This window comes from Doryrhamphus excisus, chromosome 22 (assembly GCF_030265055.1).
Source record: "Doryrhamphus excisus isolate RoL2022-K1 chromosome 22, RoL_Dexc_1.0, whole genome shotgun sequence".
NCBI classification, from domain to species: Eukaryota; Metazoa; Chordata; class Actinopteri; order Syngnathiformes; family Syngnathidae; genus Doryrhamphus; species Doryrhamphus excisus.
Genome location: NC_080487.1, coordinates 636475 through 659099, shown reverse-complemented (window position 1 = coordinate 659099; position 22625 = coordinate 636475). Strand labels below are relative to the sequence as shown.

General features: G+C 43.2%; 1 protein-coding gene across 5 annotated transcripts in view; it reads left to right on the top strand.

Moving 5' to 3' along the window:
- LOC131109370 (guanine nucleotide exchange factor VAV3-like) overlaps positions 1-22625 on the top strand; it is a 34822-nt gene that overhangs the window by 5427 nt on the left and 6770 nt on the right. For 2 of the 5 annotated variants that reach the window (XM_058061294.1, XM_058061295.1), the window contains exons 2-25: positions 975-1091; positions 3059-3117; positions 3198-3263; positions 3453-3561; positions 3698-3790; positions 5123-5191; positions 5271-5374; positions 5480-5579; positions 5689-5784; positions 7871-7939; positions 8001-8087; positions 8883-8968; positions 9054-9186; positions 10429-10538; positions 11822-11923; positions 12018-12109; positions 12600-12622; positions 12900-12924; positions 14442-14572; positions 18681-18746; positions 18966-19000; positions 19090-19206; positions 21966-22053; positions 22347-22476. In XM_058061294.1, coding sequence (XP_057917277.1) covers positions 975-1091; positions 3059-3117; positions 3198-3263; positions 3453-3561; positions 3698-3790; positions 5123-5191; positions 5271-5374; positions 5480-5579; positions 5689-5784; positions 7871-7939; positions 8001-8087; positions 8883-8968; positions 9054-9186; positions 10429-10538; positions 11822-11923; positions 12018-12109; positions 12600-12622; positions 12900-12924; positions 14442-14572; positions 18681-18746; positions 18966-19000; positions 19090-19206; positions 21966-22053; positions 22347-22476 — 2107 coding nt within the window. Of the gene's footprint in view, positions 1-974; positions 1092-3058; positions 3118-3197; positions 3264-3452; positions 3562-3697; positions 3791-5122; positions 5192-5270; positions 5580-5688; positions 5785-7870; positions 7940-8000; positions 8088-8882; positions 8969-9053; positions 9187-10428; positions 10539-11821; positions 11924-12017; positions 12110-12599; positions 12623-12899; positions 12925-14441; positions 14573-18680; positions 18747-18965; positions 19001-19089; positions 19207-21965; positions 22054-22346; positions 22477-22625 lie in introns of all 5 variants that reach the window. The other 3 variants (XM_058061291.1, XM_058061292.1, XM_058061293.1) reach the window with 2 other exon arrangements.

Sequence of the window (22625 nt, the reverse complement as noted above, 5' to 3'; positions counted from 1 at the left end):
ATAGTCAGATAGCCCGTAGGTGTAGGCCGTGTCTTCTGGTGAAAAGCGTGTTTGCCGCTTGACCTCCATTCTAAAAGTGCTCCTTTCATGGCGCCCTGCTGACCCACTATCATCTTCCTCCGTGGAAACACGGTCACTCCGTGGAGGCCATGTTGGGGGGGGAGACAACAACACGTCTTTCAAGCGCTGGCTCCAGACTTTGACGCTTTGACTTTGATCCCATATTTGATGCAATATTGACGTTTGTGACTTTTATATATTAAGGTCATGTTTGCAAAAACTTGTAACACCAGAATACTTCATTGGTACTACAGTTCTAGGTCAGAATGGTTTAACAGCAGAATACTACATTGGTACTACAGTTATAGGTCAGAATGTTTTAGCACCAGAATACTACATTGGTACTACAATTCTAGGTCAGAATGTTTTTGTACCAGAATACTACATTGGTACTACAGTTCTAGGTCAGAATGGTTTAACACCAGAATACTACATTGGTACTACAGTTCTAGGTCAGAATGTTTTAGTACCAGAATACTACATTGGTACTACAGTTCTAGGTCAGAATGGTTTAACACCAGAATACTACATTGGTACTACAGTTCTAGGTCAGAATGGTTTAACACCAGAATACTACATTGGTACTACAGTTCTAGGTCAGAATGTTTTAGTACCAGAATACTACATTGGTACTACAGTTCTAGGTCAGAATGGTTTAACACCAGAATACTACATTGGTACTACAGTTCTAGGTCAGAATGTTTTAGTACCAGAATACTACATTGGTACTACAGTTCTAGGTCAGAAACGTGAAAAAGTGGTTGTTCAGTCCACATTGCAGGTTTAAGCATGAAAGACGCCTCATAGTACATGTATGCATAGTACGCCATGTTGTGTTTTAATACATTCTATACATTTGTTATGTTTATTATGGAGAATGATGATCTTATATTGATGCTAATAATTGATTGCAGTTCCTGTGCCTGAAGAACATCCGCACCTTCTTGACGTGTTGCTGCAACGTGTTCGGCATGAAGAAAAGCGATCTGTTTGAGGCCTTCGACCTGTTTGACGTGCGGAACTTCGGAAAGGTAAAGGAGATTAGACGCGCTAACGCGCCATCGTGTACTCATCGCTTCTTTTAAGAAGGCGCGCATCGCTCCGGTTTCATCCCAAACTTTCCAGTTTGAGAGCGCCGAGGTCCAAAGAAGCTTGCGGTCTAATCTGATAATCCCACAGGCAGATAGGCTATGTTGCTATAATCTCGGCCGTGCGGGCTTCACTTCTGGCTGGCTGGTGGGACTCCGCCATCACCGTCCTTGTGGGGAGGAAGTCAGGGTGCTGCTGGATGAGCTCCAGCCAGCCTTGTTGACCAGCGAGCAGGACGAGAGATTGTTCCAGAAGGGAATGTCACGCATGTCATCCTGGCTTATCCACTTGCAGGCCCGTGTGCCAATTTACTGCTCTTGGAGACCTTGGATTACACCACGCATACACCGACACATAAACACAACACGGGATGAGAAGCACCCAGACCATCCAAATAACCTACTTTCATTCAGACCACTTACTGGACACGTTACTTCCACCAGTACTACTACTGATACTTGTAACAGTACTAACACTACACGACATCAATACATAACCTGCAGTCATCGCTTAGTAACTACATTACTACTATTACTACTACTACTAGTAGTAACAGTACTAACACTACATGACATCACTACATAACCTGCAGTCATCGCTTTGTAACTACATTACTACTATTAATACTACTACTACTAGTAGTAACAGTACTAACACTACATGACATCACTACATAACCTGCAGTCATCGCTTTGTAACTACATTACTACTACTACTACTACTAGTAGTAACAGTACTAACACTACATGACATCACTACATAACCTGCAGTCATCGCTTAGTAACTACATTACTACTATTACTACTACTACTACTACTACTAGTAACAGTACTAACACTACACAACATCACTACATAACCTACAGTCATCACTTAGTAACTACATTACTACTACTACTACTACTACTACTACTAGGAACAGTACTAACACAAGATGACATCACTACATAACCTACAGTCATCACTTAGTAACTACATTACTACTACTACTACTACTACTACTACTAGGAACAGTACTAACACAAGATGACATCACTACATAACCTACAGTCATCACTTAGTAACTACATTACTTTTACTACTACTACTATTACTACTACTACTACTACTACTAGTAACAGTACTAACACTACACAACATCACTACATAACCTACGGTCATCACTTAAGTAACTACATTACTACTATTACTACTACTACTACTACTAGGAACAGTACTAACAAAAGATGACATCACTACATAACCTACAGTTAATAACTACATTACTACTACTACTACTACTACTACTACTACTAGGAACAGTACTAACAAAAGATGACATCACTACATAACCTACAGTTAATAACTACATTACTACTACTACTACTACTACTACTAATATTACAACGCTGCACTACACAACCCATGTTCATCACTTAGTAACTACATTACTACTACTACTACTACTACTACTACTACTACTACTACTACTACTACTACTTGCCTTCTCCAAGCCCACAAAACACGTGGACTGGTTGAGTTGCCAGTATTACGATATCGTCAAGTTGAGTCTGATGTCATCAAAGTCGTGAGTCGTGTCTGACTCCAATCCAAGTCACATGACCGGATCCCCCCCCCCCCCCCCCAGCTAACTAGCTACCACCAATGAATACAGGACATTCTATGTCTATGCGGCGAGGCCGGGTTGCTGAGTATCGCAACCATCTGGCATTTAGGATGGTGTGATGATTGATGACCGCCAGGCCGCAGAGAGGCCGAGCCGCAGGAAGCCGCAGGAAGCCACAGGAAGCCACAGCCGCGTTGACACAGGAAGCTGCGTACATGATAGACAGCCCCGCTCCATCCTTTCAAGTGCAGCATGTGACTTTAAAGTCAAAAACTGCTCTCATGACCTGATGTTCCTTCACCAGGTCATGGACACACTATCCAAGCTCTCCTACACGGACATAGCCCAACAAGGAGGATTCAGGTAAGTCCAGGCCATCTTCAGCGCTCCGCATGGGGCCTCGGCGTTCCGGTCCTTCCAAACTTAGCTCTGTCTTTTTGTAGGCCCTTTCCCGTAGAGGAAAGCCTCAAGGACGAGGACGTCTACGATGACCTGGAAGACCTGATTGAGTATGTACCACATGTTCTACACGTACTACATGTATACCACACGTACCACCAGGTCTCCCTGACAGACCATCACTGCTCCACATAGAGCATCATTATTTCACTCCATCAGAACCTGCATTAAAGCTCTTTGGATCTTCTCACCACATTAAAAAGGACCACCTAATACAAACATGATTTATGTCTTTGTAGTGAAAACGCTACGGAGAATGAAGACGACTTATACGCGGCGGTGTACGGGCTGGAAGAAATGTGTGAAGGTGGAGAGATTTATGAGGACCTCATGAGGACTGAAGAGCAGGTAGACCCATCAAGCATCGTTTCAGGGTTTAACATCTCCCCGTTTTGGCCTGGCTCTCCTCCTGTCGGTGATGCTCGCTGCTTCCAGTACATCTGCTTCATTCATGAAGATTCTAGCCTTTGCTTTGTCTTTCCAGAAGCAGGCCGAGCTGGACGTTCGTAGCTGCTGCCTCTCCGAGATCAGACAGACGGAGGAGAAGTACACAGAGACGCTGGAATCCATCGAGAAGGTACACGCACGCATACTATAGTTTGACTACTGGAGATTTAACACTTTGGTGGAATTACTGAAGATATCATAGTTGACGTTACAGCAAACACAATGGCATTGTTTACTGCTGAGAAACATCCATCCATCCACTCATCCATCTATCCATCCATTCATCCATCCATCCATCCCCTCATCCACTCATCCATCCATCATCCAACCATCCATCCATCCATCATCCATCTATCCAACATCCAGCCATTCATCCACCCATCCATCCATCATCCACTCATCCATCTATCCATCCATTCATCCATCCATCCCCTCATCCACTCATCCATCCATCATCCAACCATCCATCCATCCATCCCCTCATCCACTCATCCATCCATCATCCAACCATCCATCCATCCATCATCCATCTATCCAACATCCAGCCATTCATCCACCCATCCATCCATCATCCACTCATCCATCTATCCATCCAACATCCATCCAGCCATCCATTTATCCACCCACCCACCCATCCATCCATTCATCCATCCATCCATCCAACCATCCATCCAACCATCCATCCATCCATCCATCCATCCCCTCATCCACTCATCCATCCATCATCCAACCACCCAACCATCCATCCATCCATCATCCATCTATCCAACATCCAGCCATTCATCCAGCCATTCATCCACCCATCCATCCATCATCCACTCATCCATCTATCCATCCAACATCCATCCATCCATCCATTTATCCACCCACCCATCCATCCATCCATCCATCCATCCACCCACCCACCCGCCCGCCCGCCCGCCCATCCATCCATCCATCCACCCATCCATCCGCCCATTTATCCATCCACTCATCCATCTATCCATCCAACATCCATCCATTCATCCATCCATCCATCCTGAGATGGTTGGGATGTCCATAGGAGAGCTAGTGAAGATATTGGTAGATGTATTGGTAGAAAGTAGGAGGCGTAGAGGAACCAAGGAGGAGCTTTATGGATGTATGTAGGTATGGTATGGATGTAGTGAAGGAGGACATGAAAGGCAGATGTTGAAGCCAGGCTTGGATGGAGGAGATTGGTTTGCTGTGGTGACCCCTGAAGGGAAAACCCGAAGAGGAAGTATATGTTGCAAAGTACCTTTTATGGTATATTTATACCCAGCATACCAAACTAATGGTGGGTGCATTGTGGTCGTCTACCAGCATGCCTTTCTTGCATGATCACTTGCACCTTCCCCTCATTTGCTAAGCAGTAATGTGATTAATATTGAATCATGTGCCAGATTGTCAACACTACAGCTCTCATCTTTTCTTTTTCTACTTTATTTTTGTCTTCTCGCAGTATTTTCTCAACCCTCTGAAGATGTTCCTCTCCGTGGCGGAGATAGACAAAGTGTTTGTCAACATCCCAGTGAGTTTCCCATCTTTTTCTAAAAAGACGTTGATCAGTGAAAGAACGTGTAAGAACCTCCATGGAACCTCCATCCTAGGACTTGGTGAAGGTTCATCAGAACCTGATGGTGGACATTCGGGACTCCATCCTCAACAAGAATGCTTTGAACCTTTACCAGATCTTCATCAGCTACAAGGAAAGGTCTGCCATGAACGCATTCCAACTTCTCGTCCGTCTAAAACACCACACATCTGGCCGTAGCATTAGGTACACCCCCACCTCACTGTGCTGCCCCGTGCCTTGCAGGCTCCTCATCTATGGCGTCTACTGCAGCCGCGTGGAGGTCGCCATCGCAGTCCTGGACCTCATCTGCAAGGAGAAGGAAGATGTTCGCCTCAAGTTGGAGGTGCGGGACGTCTTATAGTTGGTTACGTTTTTTGGGGTTAGGGTTAGAGGTTAGAGGTTAGGGGTCAGACTTAGAGTGTTTGAAGTTTGTTGTACTTTGTTGGTTCCAGGAGTGTTCCAAGAGGGCCAACAATGGCAAGTTTGCCCTGAGGGACCTGCTGGTGGTCCCCATGCAGAGGGTCCTCAAGTACCACCTTCTCCTTCAGGTAAGGATGCTTGTCCACTTTGTACTCTATCCCATTTGGGGATAGGATGGAACTTCCATATTCTGCACTGCTGCACGGTGTTTGAGTGGTTAGCGCGCAGCTAGGAGACCCGAGTTCGATTCCACCCTCCGTGCATGTGTGGGTTTTCTCCGGGTACTCCGGTTTCCTCCCACATTCCAAAAACATGCTAGGTTAATTAGCCACTCCACATTGTCCATAGGTATGAATGTGAGTGTGAATGGTTGTTTGTCTATAAGTGCCCTGGGATTGGCTGGCCACCAGTCCAGGGTGGACCCCGCCTCTCACCCTAAGACAGCTGGGATAGGCTCCAGCACCCCCGTGAGGATAAGCAGTAGAAAATGAATGAAAGTCAAAACGAATTCATCGGACAAGGAACTGTATTTAAATTGGGGGTGGGGGGTTGGGGGGGGTGTCAATATTTCATATTTTGCATGGTTCCATTCCCCAGGAAATAAGTCGATAAGTAATCATCAAAAAACATTAAAAATCAAAAGATTTACATCCCTACTTATGGTCCATAAAAACATTTTTAAACTGTGATTAAATGCATTTAATTATAAGTTAACTACAGACAACATGCAATTAATCAGGATTAAATATTTTAATCAATTGACAGTCTTAATGATAACATTTACTTTGAGATTTATTTATATTTATATATTAGTCTTATAGATTTATTGATTGAATTATTTGAGTTTTAGCTGACGTTTTATGAAGGCGCCTGTAGTGTTTCTTATTTTTGTATGAAATCAAAAATAAAAGTAATGACAAGGCTAAAATATTCCAAATAAATCTAGTGAATTTTTTGTCACGCTTTGGTAACAGTTTAGAGTTGAAGACTCGCGTTCGATCCCTGTAAAAACTAAATACATGCACCTTCCCCACTTGGCCACTTGATGGAGACATTGTCCACATTGGATAACATGACTTAGCATTGGGCTTTGCTTCCAGGCCAGGTTGTTGGTTCAGTGCTGCTTCAGAGGACATGCACTCTTACAGGATATTGCCTCATCGTCAAATGCCTGCCTCCTCTCATTGGAGGTCAAAGGTCAGCCAGGAGCCGTCGGGCAGGACGGGGATAAAAGCAGGAGTGCCGTGTTGAATTGATGTGTCCATCCCTCAGGGGACACGTGTGGAAGGAAGAAGGTGGGAAGGAAACAGGCAGGAAGTGACCAAGCAGAAATGAAATGAGTGGGTGTCTGGGCCTGGCGGGGGTCCGGGACCGTAGCTTTGCAGCTCGTCAAGTCACGTGATCACATTTAAAAATATAGCAGGCGCCCTACGAGGAGGAGGAGGAGCTTCAAAGGCCGTCCTGGCTCGTATGTCGTCTATGACCTTCACAAAGTCGTCCTGGGGTGTCGTCAACAGATGGGCACCCGCACGCTGGCCTTCTCCCGCCATCAATAACGTTTTTTCCCGACTTTGGAATGTTTCACCTGTAAATCACGTAGAAAGCAAAACTGGAAAAGTTTTGGAAAATATACCTCTAAATTTATGTCAGTCAATTAATGTTTCTTTGGCTAATGAGAGAAATAAAAAAATTTTTTTTTAATTAATTTAATTTAAAATAATTAATCATGTGATCACATGACTTAATAATTACATTAAATAATTAATTTAAAATATTTTTAATTTAAATTTAAAATAATAAAATAAAATAAAATAATACAATATTGATATTAGAATTATATAGGATATTAATTATGTAATATATATAATATAATGGATATTAATAATAAAATAAAAGTGATAAATGCAGAAAGTCACAAAATAAAATAAATAAAAATGCATGTGTTTGTTGTGGGGTTGAAAGGAAAGAGAAAATACATTGAAATATTATATTTTTATGACATAAACATCTTATCTATCCAAGAGAGGTGAATGGTTAATGACCAGCATAAAAAGTAGGTCCATTTTGATTTGTTTGTGCTGAATATTGGTAGTAATGCCTATAAAAGGCCACTAGGTGGCAGTATTGCTGGGCTCATCTTACCAACACGGTTCATTTCCCTATGAAGGAGAAATAATAATAACAAGTGTCCATCACTGTCTTGGTGTCCATCAGGAGCTGGTCAAGCACACTCCCGACGCTGCGGAGAAGAGCAACCTAAAAACGGCGCTGGATGCGATGAAAGTAAGACACGCCTTCCACGCGCGATCAATTCCCGGTGCAAATGCTTCCTGTTGGTCTGCAGGACTTGGCTCAGTTTGTCAACGAGCTGAAGAGAGATAACGAGACTCTGCGGGAGATGGACCAGTACCAGCGCTGCATCGAGAACCTGGTACTCCACACGTGCTGGCCCAGTAGGCAGTCCGATGGCCTCCAGCCTCGGCGGCCATTTAGTCGTTTAAAATTCGAAAAAGACGTCCGCGCCTCCGATTGCCTCGACTCAAGCTGTGACTTATAAGTCTATCAGCCGTTTCATTAGGTACACCTGCAGAATATATCTTTTCAATAATGCATTAACTTCATTATTACCATTGCTAAATTATTGACATAAATGCAGATGTAATATAATACACAAAATAATGCAATTATTACATTATTATCTTATGTTCAATAGTTTAAATATATTAAAATATCATTGCAGAATACAGGTGCGTTCAGGGACGATCAAAAAAGTGGGACATTAAGCATTCAAAAACTGTGTGACTTGTAATTGTGTATTATTTTTTTATATGAAATATGATCCATATTTCCAAAATTGAATATTGTAGTTGTCCATCAAATCGATTTACATCCTCACATATTAAACTTATTAAACATTTTCCTCTGCAATTAAATGCGATTAATTATGAGTTAACTACGGGCAAAATTAATTAAATTGATTGAATATTTTCATGGATTGACAACGCTAATATAAATGTAATTGTAAAATAATGTATTTAAATGCAGTATTATACATTTTTTATGCTTTTTACTTTTAATGTATTTTTCATTTATCACCTCTTTTACTCATCTGTATTAATATGAATGGTACATGTGTAGTACACACATCCTGTATAAACATCCACAGGCTATTAGAAGAAGATATGACAAGACGTGTATGACAAGACGTGTTTGTTTGACGTTAAAGAACCAGCCTCTGATTGGCTACGGGCGTCCAAGAGGAGACGGGGAAGTCCGCGTGGTGTCCAACGTTGACAAGCGGAAACAGGACAGGTTAGCATCCGATATTTTTACTCCAGTCAAAGACTTTAAGCTTTTTACGTTTCAACCGTCAAACGGCGCCGCCTTCTGGTTGCAGACACATATTTCTGTTTGACGTGGCCGCCGTGCTCTGCAAGCGACGCGGCGACAACTACGAGATGAAGGACGTCCTCGACCTCAACGCCTTCAAGGTCACAGACAACCCCAACTCGGACAAGGAGGGCAAGAAGGTAGAGCAGTTGGTCCAAAGTGTTTTTATTACATCATATTCATAATATAACAATTGTTTAAAAATACAAAATGGAAAAATTAGCAGTCATTTTAAGAATTAAGTCAAAATGTGGAGAATAAAAAGTCAACAAGGTTAAGAATAAGGTTGTAATATTATGAGAAAGAAAGATAAACATTAAAAATGACTTCTAAAAAAGTATGAAAATTTGTATAAAAATAGTATGAAAAACAAACAAAACAAAATAAAATTTTAATATGTATTTTTATGTACATCTTTTCTCCTAAACGTCATAGAAATAGATTTTCCCGTGTCACCCTGCTAAGAACAGACACATACACAAACAAGGAAAAGGAGAAACAACAAGCGATGTGATGGAGGCAGCCTCCTCGCCAACGCCGGGTGCCGTCCGGCCGAGATGCTAATAGCGGGTGATGAATGTGCGCGGTCGTCCAAGGTTGCTCGCAGCCATACATCATTCGCTGCAAAATGAAACTTCAGCGTGTAAACGGCGTGCCGCCAAGCGAGGACGGTGGCGGTGCCGTCCGATGATTCCACGCTCAGCAGAGCCTCGAAAACACTTGTTGACTTCAGCGAGGCGAGCGAAGCTGCTCTTATTGGAGGCGACATAACACGTTGGAGAACATTATGGCGGAAAACACTCTGGGCTTGGAGGACAAAATTGGCCAAAAAATGTTGTAATTTTACTATATGCTTTCATCTTATGAGGAAAAAATATCCATATATCATTAAAGAAATAAGTTCAAGCTTAGAAAATATTGGAAAATATTTGGAAAAAACCTAAATAAATTAAAAGAAATTAATCATTTGGGGAAATGAAAAACCACTACACCAAAAAAAAAAAAAATGAATAAAAAAAAATATTATGAGGAAAAAAACAAAATACATTTTTGGATGATTAGTTTGGGGAAAAGTTCTAATATTATGGGAATAAAGTGATACTATTACAAGAAGTTTACTATTACAACAATTTTAAACAAAAACTAAAGCAAAAATGGGAAAAACAGAGGAAAGTTGATGCTAATAATTGAAGAAATGAAGTAAAATATGTAAGGCATTCAGGAGATATGATATGTAGTATTCTATACCGGTCACTAGGTGGCAGTAATGTTACATTGACAAAATAGCAAAGTGGTAAAGTAAGTTCATCCTTCCATTTTTCATTTTTGTTCTTCTCTTCCTCCTTCTCCTTCTTGTCCTTCTTCTTCTTCTTCTTCTTCAGTGGTGTTCCAGCTTCTATGTGACGCACCAGCAGGGCCACACCGGCTTTGAGCTCTTCTTCAAGACCAGAGAGCTGAAGAAGAAATGGCTGGACCAGTTTGAAGCGGCCGTGTGAGTCTACTTGATTTGTTTCCATTTTGTGTGCGTGTCTCGTTCAGGGCGGGGGTGTGGGGTGAGGTGGGTGGGGTGTTTGGGGGGGGGGGTTGATGCTTTCATGCATGTTGTGTTTGCCGGAATCAAGCTGCTGCCAATGTGAGATAACACACCAACATGCACGCATACAAGGACTGCAACAAACAAGTCCTTCTTCCTGCCTGGGCGGGGTGGGGGGGGCGTGGGGGGGTACAGTTATTGTGTCATGTTGGGATGTTGCTGCATGCATGTTTTAATGATGTGTATTTGGATGATTGGCGTGTTTGTTTGGATGAAAACACACGTGGGTGTGCATGTGGAATATTAATATTTCAACAATCTGAGGTTGAAATCATTTCACTGATGACCTGTTGAAAAGAAGAACCAGAAGAAGCGCTCAGTGAGTGTTTCCTCTCGTCTTCACAGTAGGACGTTACTCTTTTGCTATTTGGGAGTGGCGAGTACTGCTACCGTTGGAAAATATTTTCACTTTTTTACTGTTTTTTTTTATTTATTATTATTTCATAATATTATGACTTTCTTCCCATAATATTATAACATTTTTCTCCAACCTAGTTTGCAATGATTACAGTTTTATTTTGTGTTGTTTGTCATAATTAGCAATGAAAATTTCCTTGAAGAATTTCAGTACCTCCATTACAAAAAATAATCCAGGATTACAAAAAATAATCCAGGATTTTGTTTTGCTTTTTTTTCTTACAAAAAACAAATCCAGGATTACAAAAATAATCCGGGATTTTTTTTTTTGCTTTTTTTTGCGTTGTTTACAAAAAATAATCCAAGATTACAAAAAATAATCCAGATTTCTTTTTTGCTTTTTTTTTTTTTTTTTTTTTGCTTTTTTGCTTACAAAAAATAATTCAGGATTTTTTTCCTTTTTTTTTTTTTTTTGCTTTTTTGCTTACAAAAATAAAATGATGAAATGATGTAGTTTTATGATGATTGTGATGTAGTTCAGTAGTATGACATTATTCTTGTAAAAACATTATTTTTCTTGTTAGGTTGCAACTTTTTTCACTTAATATTTTGACTTTATTTTGCAGATTTTGTATTTTTACTGTTTTTATGTGCTGCAGGCCAATTCAAACCCAAAACGCTTGAGCCTCTAATGTCCCCCGACCCACACTTTGGACACCCCTGCTTTACATAGAGCGGGTCGGCTTGCTGAGGACGAAATGACGCCAGGTAGACTTGATTTCTTTTATTGACATTTTTTCAATGACTTCCTGTTTCCTGGTCAGCTCCAACATCCGACCTGAACTGGCCAACCACAACGGCCACCAGTTCAAGATGCACACCTTTGAAAGAATCCTTTCATGCAGCTTCTGCCACCTCTTGCTGAGGTAAGAGTCCGCATCGGAAGGCTTTTCCGTGTTTCTGGGATGATCCTGAAGGGAACGGCGTGTAGCATCCATTAAACTCGTCCCGTGTCTTCAGGGGCATCTTCAACCAGGGCTACCTGTGCTTCAGATGCGGACTGGCGGTCCACAAGGAGTGTTTGGGTCAGCTGGGACTCTGCGGTAGGACAGGTGAGACGAGGCTTTTAGTGCCTTTTGGAAAAGACAGTCCCTTCACTTCCATGGTGACCTTTGGTCTAGAACCAAATACCAAAATACCAAGATATAAAATGTCCCACCCAGAGGACCTACTCAATGGATGTGGGGCAGCTTAAAGGAAAACCGCCCTTCTTTTGGACTTTAGCCCATCATCCACAAGCCTTATGTAAGACATGAACACAAAAAGACAGGTGGAAATGCGGTGACAAAGTGTATACGACAATAATGCACCTTTCCCGTTTAGATATTGAACAGTTTAGATTCCACCAAACTGTTGCTGAAGCCAGAAGCAGTGCACTCTTAGCGGGAAAGGTGCATTATTGTCGTATACACTTTGTCACCCTGCATCCACGGAGGTGGGGAGAACCACGTCACATATTTTAGATTCCACCAAACTGTTGCTGAAGCCAGAAGCAGTCCAAACTGATACCATGTTCTTCTCTATGTTCTTCTCACACTGCAGACGCTTCCAAGCTGAGGTCCAAGGTAAGATTCTTCTCACGAAGAACATCTTTGAACATCAAAATAACGCGGGCGGTAACTCATTTATTTCATTAATTACATGACATTTCATAGCAAATAGTTTCTGCAAATTTCTAACTAAGTTATGGACATCCTATTATGAGTTCAATGTTTTTTATCCCAAAATGAAAGCCCTTACAGTATCTCCAAAATGGATGAATGATTGAACCAGCATGACGATGACTCATGACTCAAACGTCCTCCTCTGAGACTTCCCTTTCGCTTTCTTTTTCACCTGCAGGAGTCGACGACGCCAGGTGACCCAGGTGAGTACCGCTTTTCCTTATAATGAAAAATACAAATACAGCGGCACCATGACTAACGTTTCCCCCGGCTGGTGGTTTTTTTGGTTAACATCCCAAGTTTTTGCTAAAATGTTACCTTGGCTTGCGTTTGCCCGCTTGTTTAGTGTCCAACTTTTACGGGACAAGAGCGGCTTCGTCATCGGCTGCGGTGCGTACACATCGACTTCCGTTCCCGGCAGACACTTTGCATGTGTTTCATTTGACATCCATTATACTCATTTCATTCAGAGGGAGGCTGACGTCAATGCAGCTCCCCGGCAGCAACTGCTAATGAAGGCTTTGCTGGGACGAAATCCATCATGGGAGGAAGTTAACGTAGCTTGTTTTTTTATTTTAACTCATATTGGTACTTGCCTTGAATATTTCTTAGCATTGTTAAGTCCCCCCCCAATGATGGCTGACTTCTGAACAACCCCAGGGATGAATTCAGGCTTGATGACCTGTTTTATGATTTCTTATTCAAAGCGTAAATATGACGCGAGGTCACCGGCTGCTAATCGCGTCCTCAGGCCCGCCTCGCCGCGGGCGGGTTGGTGTCGAGGAGGGGCACACTTTCGGGGAGGGTCTCCGGGGGGAGACTGAGTGGACGTGTCGTTCTCGCTGGCAGCGGCGTTCCGTCTCCGCTTACCCCGACGGCTGCCGCCATGTTGGTGCACGCCTTGAGATAATATTTGGAGAGGGGCTGAACGCTGACTTAGTAGCGGGACACGCCTCTTCAACACGCAATTCATCCATCAGGGTTGAATCAGGAACAGTCGCTTCTGACCTTGTGGGGACACTTTGGGGAGTGAGCTTCGTGGGGGGGGGGTCCTGTCAAACGCCTTCGCATAAGACAATAACAGGATTATTGGCAGGTCAATTTGTGGATGAAAATAAACAAAACGTACAAAAACTGCAGTAATTTTTCCCACGGGAAATCATGTACAGCTGATGAATCCATTTCCAGACATAACATAACATTCCAAAATATGAACATAACGGAATACTCGTATTAGCAAATTAGCAAAGATAGGAGAGGATGGAGTGGAGGGACGCCATCTTCTTGATAGCAATCATAGACTGTTTCCTTTTTCACCTAGTACCATCTAGTACCATCTAGTACCTAGTACTACTATGGCAAAGATGCATTCTTTCCATTGTTCTTGAAGTATATATATATACATATATACCTTAATAATAATCATAACTGCATGTGTTGCTTCATAAAATTCCTGTAGACCATACTTTCTAATACTTCTAGCTCATGTAGTATTTTGACCCCACAGCGTCTTTAAGTGTAAACTAAGTCCCAGTGGGTGTGGAGGGGATGTGGGGGTGTTTTATATTTCTAAAAGCTATCAGACATACGGATGTTTTTCATCTATCGGTAAAAAAAACCCAAACTTTTTCTGGCGAATTTATGACACTGATGTCTCCTTCTGCAGACGAGCCTCTGCTTTGTTTTTACGGCCGGCCATAAACCTTGTCATGTCCTCCAGGTCTGCCCAGGATGCTGATGATCAGAGACTACCGAGGCGCCCCCTGGCCTCCGTGCGGCCCCCCGCTGTGCGCTCATGCGGGCGACGTGATCGAGCTGATGTTCGCCGACCTGCACAGCTCCTGGTGGCAGGTGCGTGTCACTGGCCTCTTGTCTCCACAGCTGTCACCCCCCCCCCCCACCCACCCACCCCAAAAAGATAGCAGGACGCGGCTCAGCGGACCCCGGCGCACGCCACATCTTCGAGTTCGAATCCGCCCTGCGTGTCGTCTGGTATCACCTTATCATCAGTACTTGGAGGGGGGGGGGGGGGGTACTGGTGATGCATTCTAAAAATAGAATTGAACAAAAACTGGAAAAATTGAAAATGAAAACGAGAAAAACGTTTTATAAGAAAAATGTTACAAGAATGACATCATCACATTACGAGGACATTTTGGTAGCGTACAGTTGAAATATGAAAGAAAAAAATATTTTTACAGATCATTATTTTTTAAAAGTGATGACAATGAATGACAAACAACAAACAAAAGCTTTGCGGAAGTTATATGTGATAATATTACAAAAAAATGACAAAGATGTATTCAGAAAAAATCTCAAACAATAAAAAAGATGATTTGCAAAAATAGGAAAAGTAGTATAAAGGTTGAAGTTCCTAGGAATAAAATGCTTTTTCATTTATCACACAAAGCTTAGATGCAGTTTTTTTTATATTTCCAATGTATCAAAGTGGCCCTTGCGTCCTTTCATATGTGGCCCTCACCGGAACAGCTTTGGACACCCCTGGTTTAGGGGGGGTGGACCCTTTGGATCCTGCTTAAATCCTCCAGACTAGAGCTGTCCTACCTAGTCGTTTGATGTTCTACTTTGGTGTTTTAGGTGTCATCTAGTTTTAAATGTGCATTACCGCCACCTTCAGGGCTGGGAGAGAACATTATTATCCAATAGGTGGGGCGGGGGCCATTATCGGGCATTATTATTCCTTCTTGGCCTTTGACTGGGACTATGGCTGGGACTATGGCTGGGACTATGACTGGGACTATGACTGGGACTATGACTGGGACTATGACTGTACAGTCATATGACACATGTGACATGAAATCATAGTGATGATGTCACCCGCGATGATGTCATCCTGATAGATTTAGAGACAATCAAGCGGGACCTCCACCGCCTTCTGGAAATGCTTTTGGCAGCGCAGCACCTCTAGTCGAGGCCCACTTAGCGAGCTTCCCAGGGGGGCCTTCTCAGGGCCCCTAGTGGTTGACCTTATCTATTTTTGAAAGGGTGCTGATTTATGTCGCCTGTTGCGTCAGCGGAGGCACCCTCCCTGCCGCTAATGCTGCCGCCCCAGACGCATGCCAGTCCTTGCCAGCAGCACAGCCGGGCTACGCTGTTTGTCAGTGTTGTGACAGAGGACAAAGCGGAGGGCGAGGGCGAGGGTGAGGGCACAGCTGCCAGAAGGCTGCGTTGCCACCGCCAGGGCCTGTCGCCGCAGCTTTGTCACTTTAAGTGGACGGAGCGTCTCAGAGGCGTTAAATCATATCTTTATTATTGACACTAACCGCTACCATGAGAAAAGCACGCAGTATGAGGCGTGTTTGTCCACAATCTGCAGGTTATTGTGTGTAGTTGCTCTATAGGGGTCCACAACTCAATACAAAAGGCCGAATAATGAGCATAATAGGTCCCCTTTAACTTTAATTAGAGCCCTTCAGACATGAAATAACACCCCTATAGTCGCCTGTACATGTCTTTTACCCAAAGATGTTCGACATAATAAGAGAAAATAAGACATAATATAGAGTGACATGTTGGGAGAGTTTATTATTTACTTTCCATACTGTGCAGTACTTCCTGTGGTGGCTACGGTCTCATCATATAGTGACCAGTGTAAAATACTACATATCATTACAATGTCTTCTGAATGCCTTATGCATATTTGTATTGAACTTTATTGAACCATTTTTATGCTTTAAAATGCTTCTTTTAGGCCAAAAAGACAAAATGTCAACATTTTGAAAAACTTGGATAGACTGAAGCCGTGAAATGATGAGGAATGGGCCGGCATTCGTGGGCAGATTGGGTTGATATGGCAACACACGGAGGCTGAAAAATTGCTTCTGATTGAGGTTTGGCCTGCACGGAAGGCTTTGCTGGCCCTGAAGAATTCAAATTCAATTTCAAGAAAGTAGTCAAATTAGAAGCACTAAACCCATAAAGTTGAACTAGAGTACACACGAGTATTTTTACATCAGTATGATCTCCTAAAGTATCAGTAGTCCACAGAGGTTACGGCGAGACACACACAATCCAAACAGAAGCACTTGTGACGACAATTAAAACGCCACAGGGTACCTTTAATCTCGGGCGTCCCCGGCGGCACCGCAGGATGGAATTACAGCGCGTGGAGAATTCATACCCCCCGTTACCCAGAAGGCAATTATCTCCATCCCCCTGGCAGAACAATACAATCAATCACTGTAATTTCATTTGATCCTTTGGCTGCTGCCTGTTTATGCCAGCAGAGTAATACGTTTAATCTTTATCGCATGCTTATCCGGGGCATAACAAATAGACGCAAAAAGCTCTGATGAAATGTTATTGTGAGGAATGAATCATAGAGGTGGCGAAAGATTTGCTCTCCAATCGAGTTACTGCCGAGCTTTGCACGCTTCCACGCCGAAAAAGGCATTTCAGCCTAATCAAGAAGAGTTGGACCCATAAACAGCAGCATGAGGAGCGGAGCTCTTCAGATTGACTTCATTTTCAACGCTATGGCCCACTTAAGTCAAATGACTGTCCCTCCGGATTGATATTAACACTAAGATGGTGGAAGAAGTTCACGAGAACAATGCTAGTCAGTAGACGGCACTGCAGGAATCTGTATTACTATACTTTTGTTTCAAATGAAAAACTAAAACTAACTAAATAACTACAACAAAAATAACTACAACTAAATAAAACAACAAAAAAGTAAAAGTACCCACACATTATTTCATATGCGTAGTCAAAGTAAATCATTATCAATGATTAAAGCAAGTTTAAATATTACGTGTGGAGTACCCCAGGGGTCAATACTGCGACCAAAACTGTTCAACTTGTACATCAATCACATCTGCAAAGTCACAGGAGACTTAAAGCTGTTCTAAATAAATGGCCAACAGAATACAACCGTTCTGACGTCAAGTTATTCAACCGCCATTACATTATCATTGTCAACATGAACATGTGACACGGACTTCTGAACGCCGTTCACTCATTGGCTGATTGCGGTTTCACCAAGAAACGCAGCTTCCTGATAGGATGTTTTCATTGTTCCAGAATACAAATATTTTTTAAGTATTTCTTATTTGTGCATTATTTGTGCCGTTCGGAATACCGTAGTCGGATTTGGCCCCACCCCTAAAGGTAGTGGTCTCCCGCAGGAGTTCGGACTAAATATGAAAATCTGGAACAGTTTTCCAGAAAATGTGCAAAAATCCTCAACTTTGGCTGAAAACACTTCTACTCATTTGTTGTTTTGTTTCGTGGAATGATTTGTGGAATTTCATGCAATGATTGTAGAATGATTTCATGTTTTTATGGAATGATTTTATGAAATGATCGTAGCGTTCATTTCCGTAAAGCCCTTAGAATTACCTTGTGTACGAATGCTGCTCTATGAATAAACTGGCCTAGCCTATCTGCTAGACGTGCTTTGTCAATAACCCCCCTCGGACTTAATGCAATTGGACTGTAACCTTGAAAATGGGCTCCTGTTTTTGCACCGCAATTGAAAAGGTTCTCGCACTGCCCTTCCAAAAAGTTCTGTGGGTGTGGGGGGGTGTAGTTTTTGCATAATCCCGCTACCTAACCAAGAAAAATGAGCCAATCAATGCCTTCCTTCATCGTAAAGAATCGGCTTGGTAGATTTTCATATCTTCACATAAAATCCACTTGTTTGGTTTTGCGGCGCCTCCGTTTGGGTATTCAGCGGGGCCAATAGGATCCATTATTTAGGGCAAATAAGGCCCTTGTTGAGATGCAGTCCAAATGTAGCTGCCGGCGGAGTCGCAACCATAATTAAGTCGGGGCTGCAAATTAGATGCGCTGCTTGTTGTGCGCTAATTGCCGAGGATTTATCTGCGCCCGTCGGAGGGGAAGCAGAGGTGCGTGCGGGCGAGGAAGAGGAGGGGTTATTAGGCGCCGGTCGCTCCGAGACAAATTTAATGCGATTAACATCCAGTCGCCTTCACAGGGCAAAATCCTGGCAAGCGGCAAGACTGGCTTCTTTCCAAGCGACGCTGTGCGGCCTTGCCCGTGTGTAAGTGTGAATATTCCTGCTGATCAATGTGCCATATTAAGTGTGAACGCAACGCCTTTAGCAGCTAATGGCTAGTATTGATGTCTGAGCCATTCCATTATGTCTCTCTGCCTCTGTCGAGGTTTGATCTTAGCGGCCTGAATATCACATTACCAGGAATGCCTTCCACCTTTGCAGTGCGATGCACGGCAAAATAACCACACTTCTTTTCCCTGGCAGCTTCCCAAGCCCGTAGATTACTCTTCACAGCTCTGGTAAGCCATGAAAACTGACCACAAACAAAAATAAAACGTAATTCTCCTTTGTTTCTTCATGAAGTTGATTGTGTTTGCGGGCGATTCAGGTTTGCAGGCCCTATGGAGAGGTTCCAGGCCGAGGTGGAGCTCCAGGACAGAGGAAACAGCACCTATCTGGTCCGGAACAGGAGTAGAGAGTGTACAGAGTACGCCATCAGTATAAAGTAAGTTTCCGTGGCGGAAGGATCTGTTTGAAGGGATCCACCAACATCGGTCAGGGTTTGATTGGATTACCGGGTGGATCCAAGGTAGATTGATCTGTTTTGGGTTTTTTTTTTTTTGGATGGATGACTGCGATATACCAGTGTTGCGTAGGATTTCCTGGATGGATCCATGGTAGATTGATCTGTTTTGGGGTTTTTTGAATGGATGACTGCGATATACCAGTGTTTGATTGGATTACCTGGTAGATCCATGGTAGATTGATCTGTTTTTTTGTTTTTTTTGGATGGATGACTGTGATATACCAGTGTTGGAAAGGATTTCCTGGATGGATCTAAGGTAGATTGATCTGTTTTTGGGTTTTTTTGGATGGATGACTGCGATATACCAGTGTTGGATATGATTTCCTGGATGGATCCAAGGTACATTGATCTGTTTTTTAGAAGGATCTGTAGAAGGTTTGACTGATCCATTGGACTTTTTGGATATTTTATCCATTTTGGTTCAATTTTTCCGTTTGTCTGGATAGCCTGAGAAGATCATGATGTCGAGGTCTTGGAGATGAGTGTGACTTTGAGCAGACTAAGAAGTGACTAAGTCTATGAGAAAGCTATCCGATCCGGCAAATGTCTTCCAAGAAGTGACTTTAGCTGCAGCCGGTAGCCATTTTCCACATTGTTGTGTAAAACCCGAGGAACTGGGCGGGTTTCTCCGTGATCCATTGTGGTGGGAGGCTAGCTAATTGATTCAGCAGGCAAACAATTAATTAGTCAAGGTTAGAACATTATGCGGCACTGCTCCCTTCCTCGCATGGTGCTTGGCTCCGGATGCTATTATGCAAAACACAATGGAGATGAACTGCCTGCTGCTTGAGGTGCTCGTAGAGAAATCAGCGGATTACACACAAAAGGAAAAGCCTTTTAATTTTCCACCAATTGTTTGTGTCTTCTTGTGCCGAGAAGTGGCTTAGCATACTGATGACGCGTGTGCTCCTCTTCCACAAACGCTCTGGGAGCTGCCTTTACAAAACCCTGAGCACTTGCTATCAGTCTTTGTTTGCCGTGACTTCTTTACCAACCTGATTGAGTTCTATTTGTAAAGAAAGGTCTGTAAGATCCTCCTTGCAAAAAGGACATCATCTTAAATACGTACGTCCATCCAGCAGTCTTAGTAGGGAAGTCCGGACTTCCCGGTCCGCAGCCACGTCCTCCAGTTCCACCAGGAGGACGTGGTAAGTAATGCTTAATTACGTAAGTAATGCTAATTAGCGGTGTGGTACCATCTTAGGAGACATCAGGACAATACAGAAGAAAGTCAACTTGGATACAATTGAAGAATCCTCTTCCACTCCTTTGTGACATCACTGGTGGAGCTTCCTTGCTTCCTTGCTTCCTTGCTTCCTTCCCTCATTCCTTGCTTCCTTCCTTCCTTCCTTCTGTCCGTCTGTCTTTCCTTCCTTCCTTCCTTCCTTCCTGCCTTCCTTCCTTGGTTCCTTGGTTCCTTGGTTCCTTGCTTCCTTGTTTCCTTGCTTCCTTGCTTCCTTGCTTCCTTGCTTCCTTCCCTCATTCCTTGCTTCCTTCCTTCCGTCCGTCTGTCCTTCCTTCCTTCCTTCCTTGCATCCTTGCGTCCTTGCTTCCTTCCTTGCTTCCTTGCTTCCTTCCTTCCTTCTTTCCATCCCTCCTTCCTTCCTTCCTTTTTCCATCCTTCCTTCTTTCCTTCCTCCTTTCCGTCCCTCCCTCCCTCCGTCCTTCCTTCCTTCCTTCCTTCCTTCCTTCCTTCCTTCCTTCCTTAGTTGATAATGTTAAGCAGTGTATGTAGTTAGTATATTTGCTAAAGATAAACTAAATGATGAAACCTAACATCTCCCATGTTTGTAGCTGAGCATGCCAGGCATTGTTTTAAGATGCGTAGTGAAGCCTGCCTTTGAAAAGCGGAGCAACCAAGTGATGGTCATAAGCAGAGTCAAGGGAGTCATCAAACAGCAAATTGGAGCACATAAACCCTCAGATCCAAACATTTAGCCAGTGACACCCCATCAGACTCGAGCTTTTGAACACCAGCCCTCAGCGGCGCTTGATATCATCATCATCATCATCATCAGGGACGGCCGTTTGGCGATAAGGGAACTTCACACGGAGAGCCGCGTCTAATCGAGTGGAGGTGTGGAGTGGTCAGTTGTGCGGCGAGCGATACGGTGGCCAGGAGGGAGGAAGAGAGGCGCAAACGTCTCATCTGTCTCCATGCGTTATGCAGCACATAACTCAATAGACATCAATAATGGATGCCGCCGCATGGATTCATAACGTGTCAGTGATTTGGCCGTGCCACCAAAGTTCCCCTCATCTGTCGTACTCCAAGCGCACACGGGGAGATTTACCGTGAATCCGACATGCACAGAACGAGCTTCTATTCTACTTCAAGGTCAGCTTGTAAAGAATTCAAGGACACACGCCCCAGCAGAAGAAATATTTGGTGATACATTCATGGACATCATGGGCATTTCTGTTCACTGATCGGCCTTTCAATTCATCCCTGACGCGATGAAGTGATTCGGACTCGCACGTTGTCGGTCCGACCGGCAACTGGTGGTACCCAAGATAGCCAAGGTGGTCCGTGATTGACACATTCCCACCAAATTCCGTAACGGTCCACGTCGGTAGCGAGCGCTGGCGACAGACCTTCGTGACTTTCAGCACGGAGGCTGGCCTGACGTGGAAGCGTCTCGCTGATTAGCACCCCATGTCTTATTCATCTCACTCAGGTTCAACGACAGAGTCAAGCACATTAAGATTCTGACCAAGGATGGCTGCTTTTACATCGCCGAGAGTCGACACTTCAAGACTGTGATGGTAAAAAAAATGTTACACCAAGAATCAGTAGAATCGTTGCTACATTGCATTTTAGTCAATTATATATGGTGTATATTTTGACATTATATGTTGTTTTATATAATATATTGCTTTATTATATTTGGGACTTTTGAACATTACTTGTATGAAATGTATTAGATAACACCACAGTGCAGAATAATGGCTCCATTCATACAATTACCGTACAGTATTTCAAAAGAATGCTAATATAAAAACTATTCTAAATTATTGGCCAATGTTTTTATTTTGCCCCGCCTGTCGCATTCCTGCAGGACTTGGTGGAGTACTACAAGCAGCACTCTTTAAAAGAAGGCTTCAGCAGTCTGGACACCACGCTGCGGGTCCCTTACCGGGAATTCTCCAACGGAAGCTCGCCTTGGGCCATTCCCAAGCCTGGCAGCGGTGAGTCTGAACGGCAAACTAAGCTTCCTCCAGGTCTCGTCCTCCTTGACAGGTGGAAACACTCCCACGCATCTTGCAAGATGAGTTCAATGTATTTGATGGCTTGGTGCAAAAAATGGAGTGTAATACACACACCAGGCCAGTAGAGG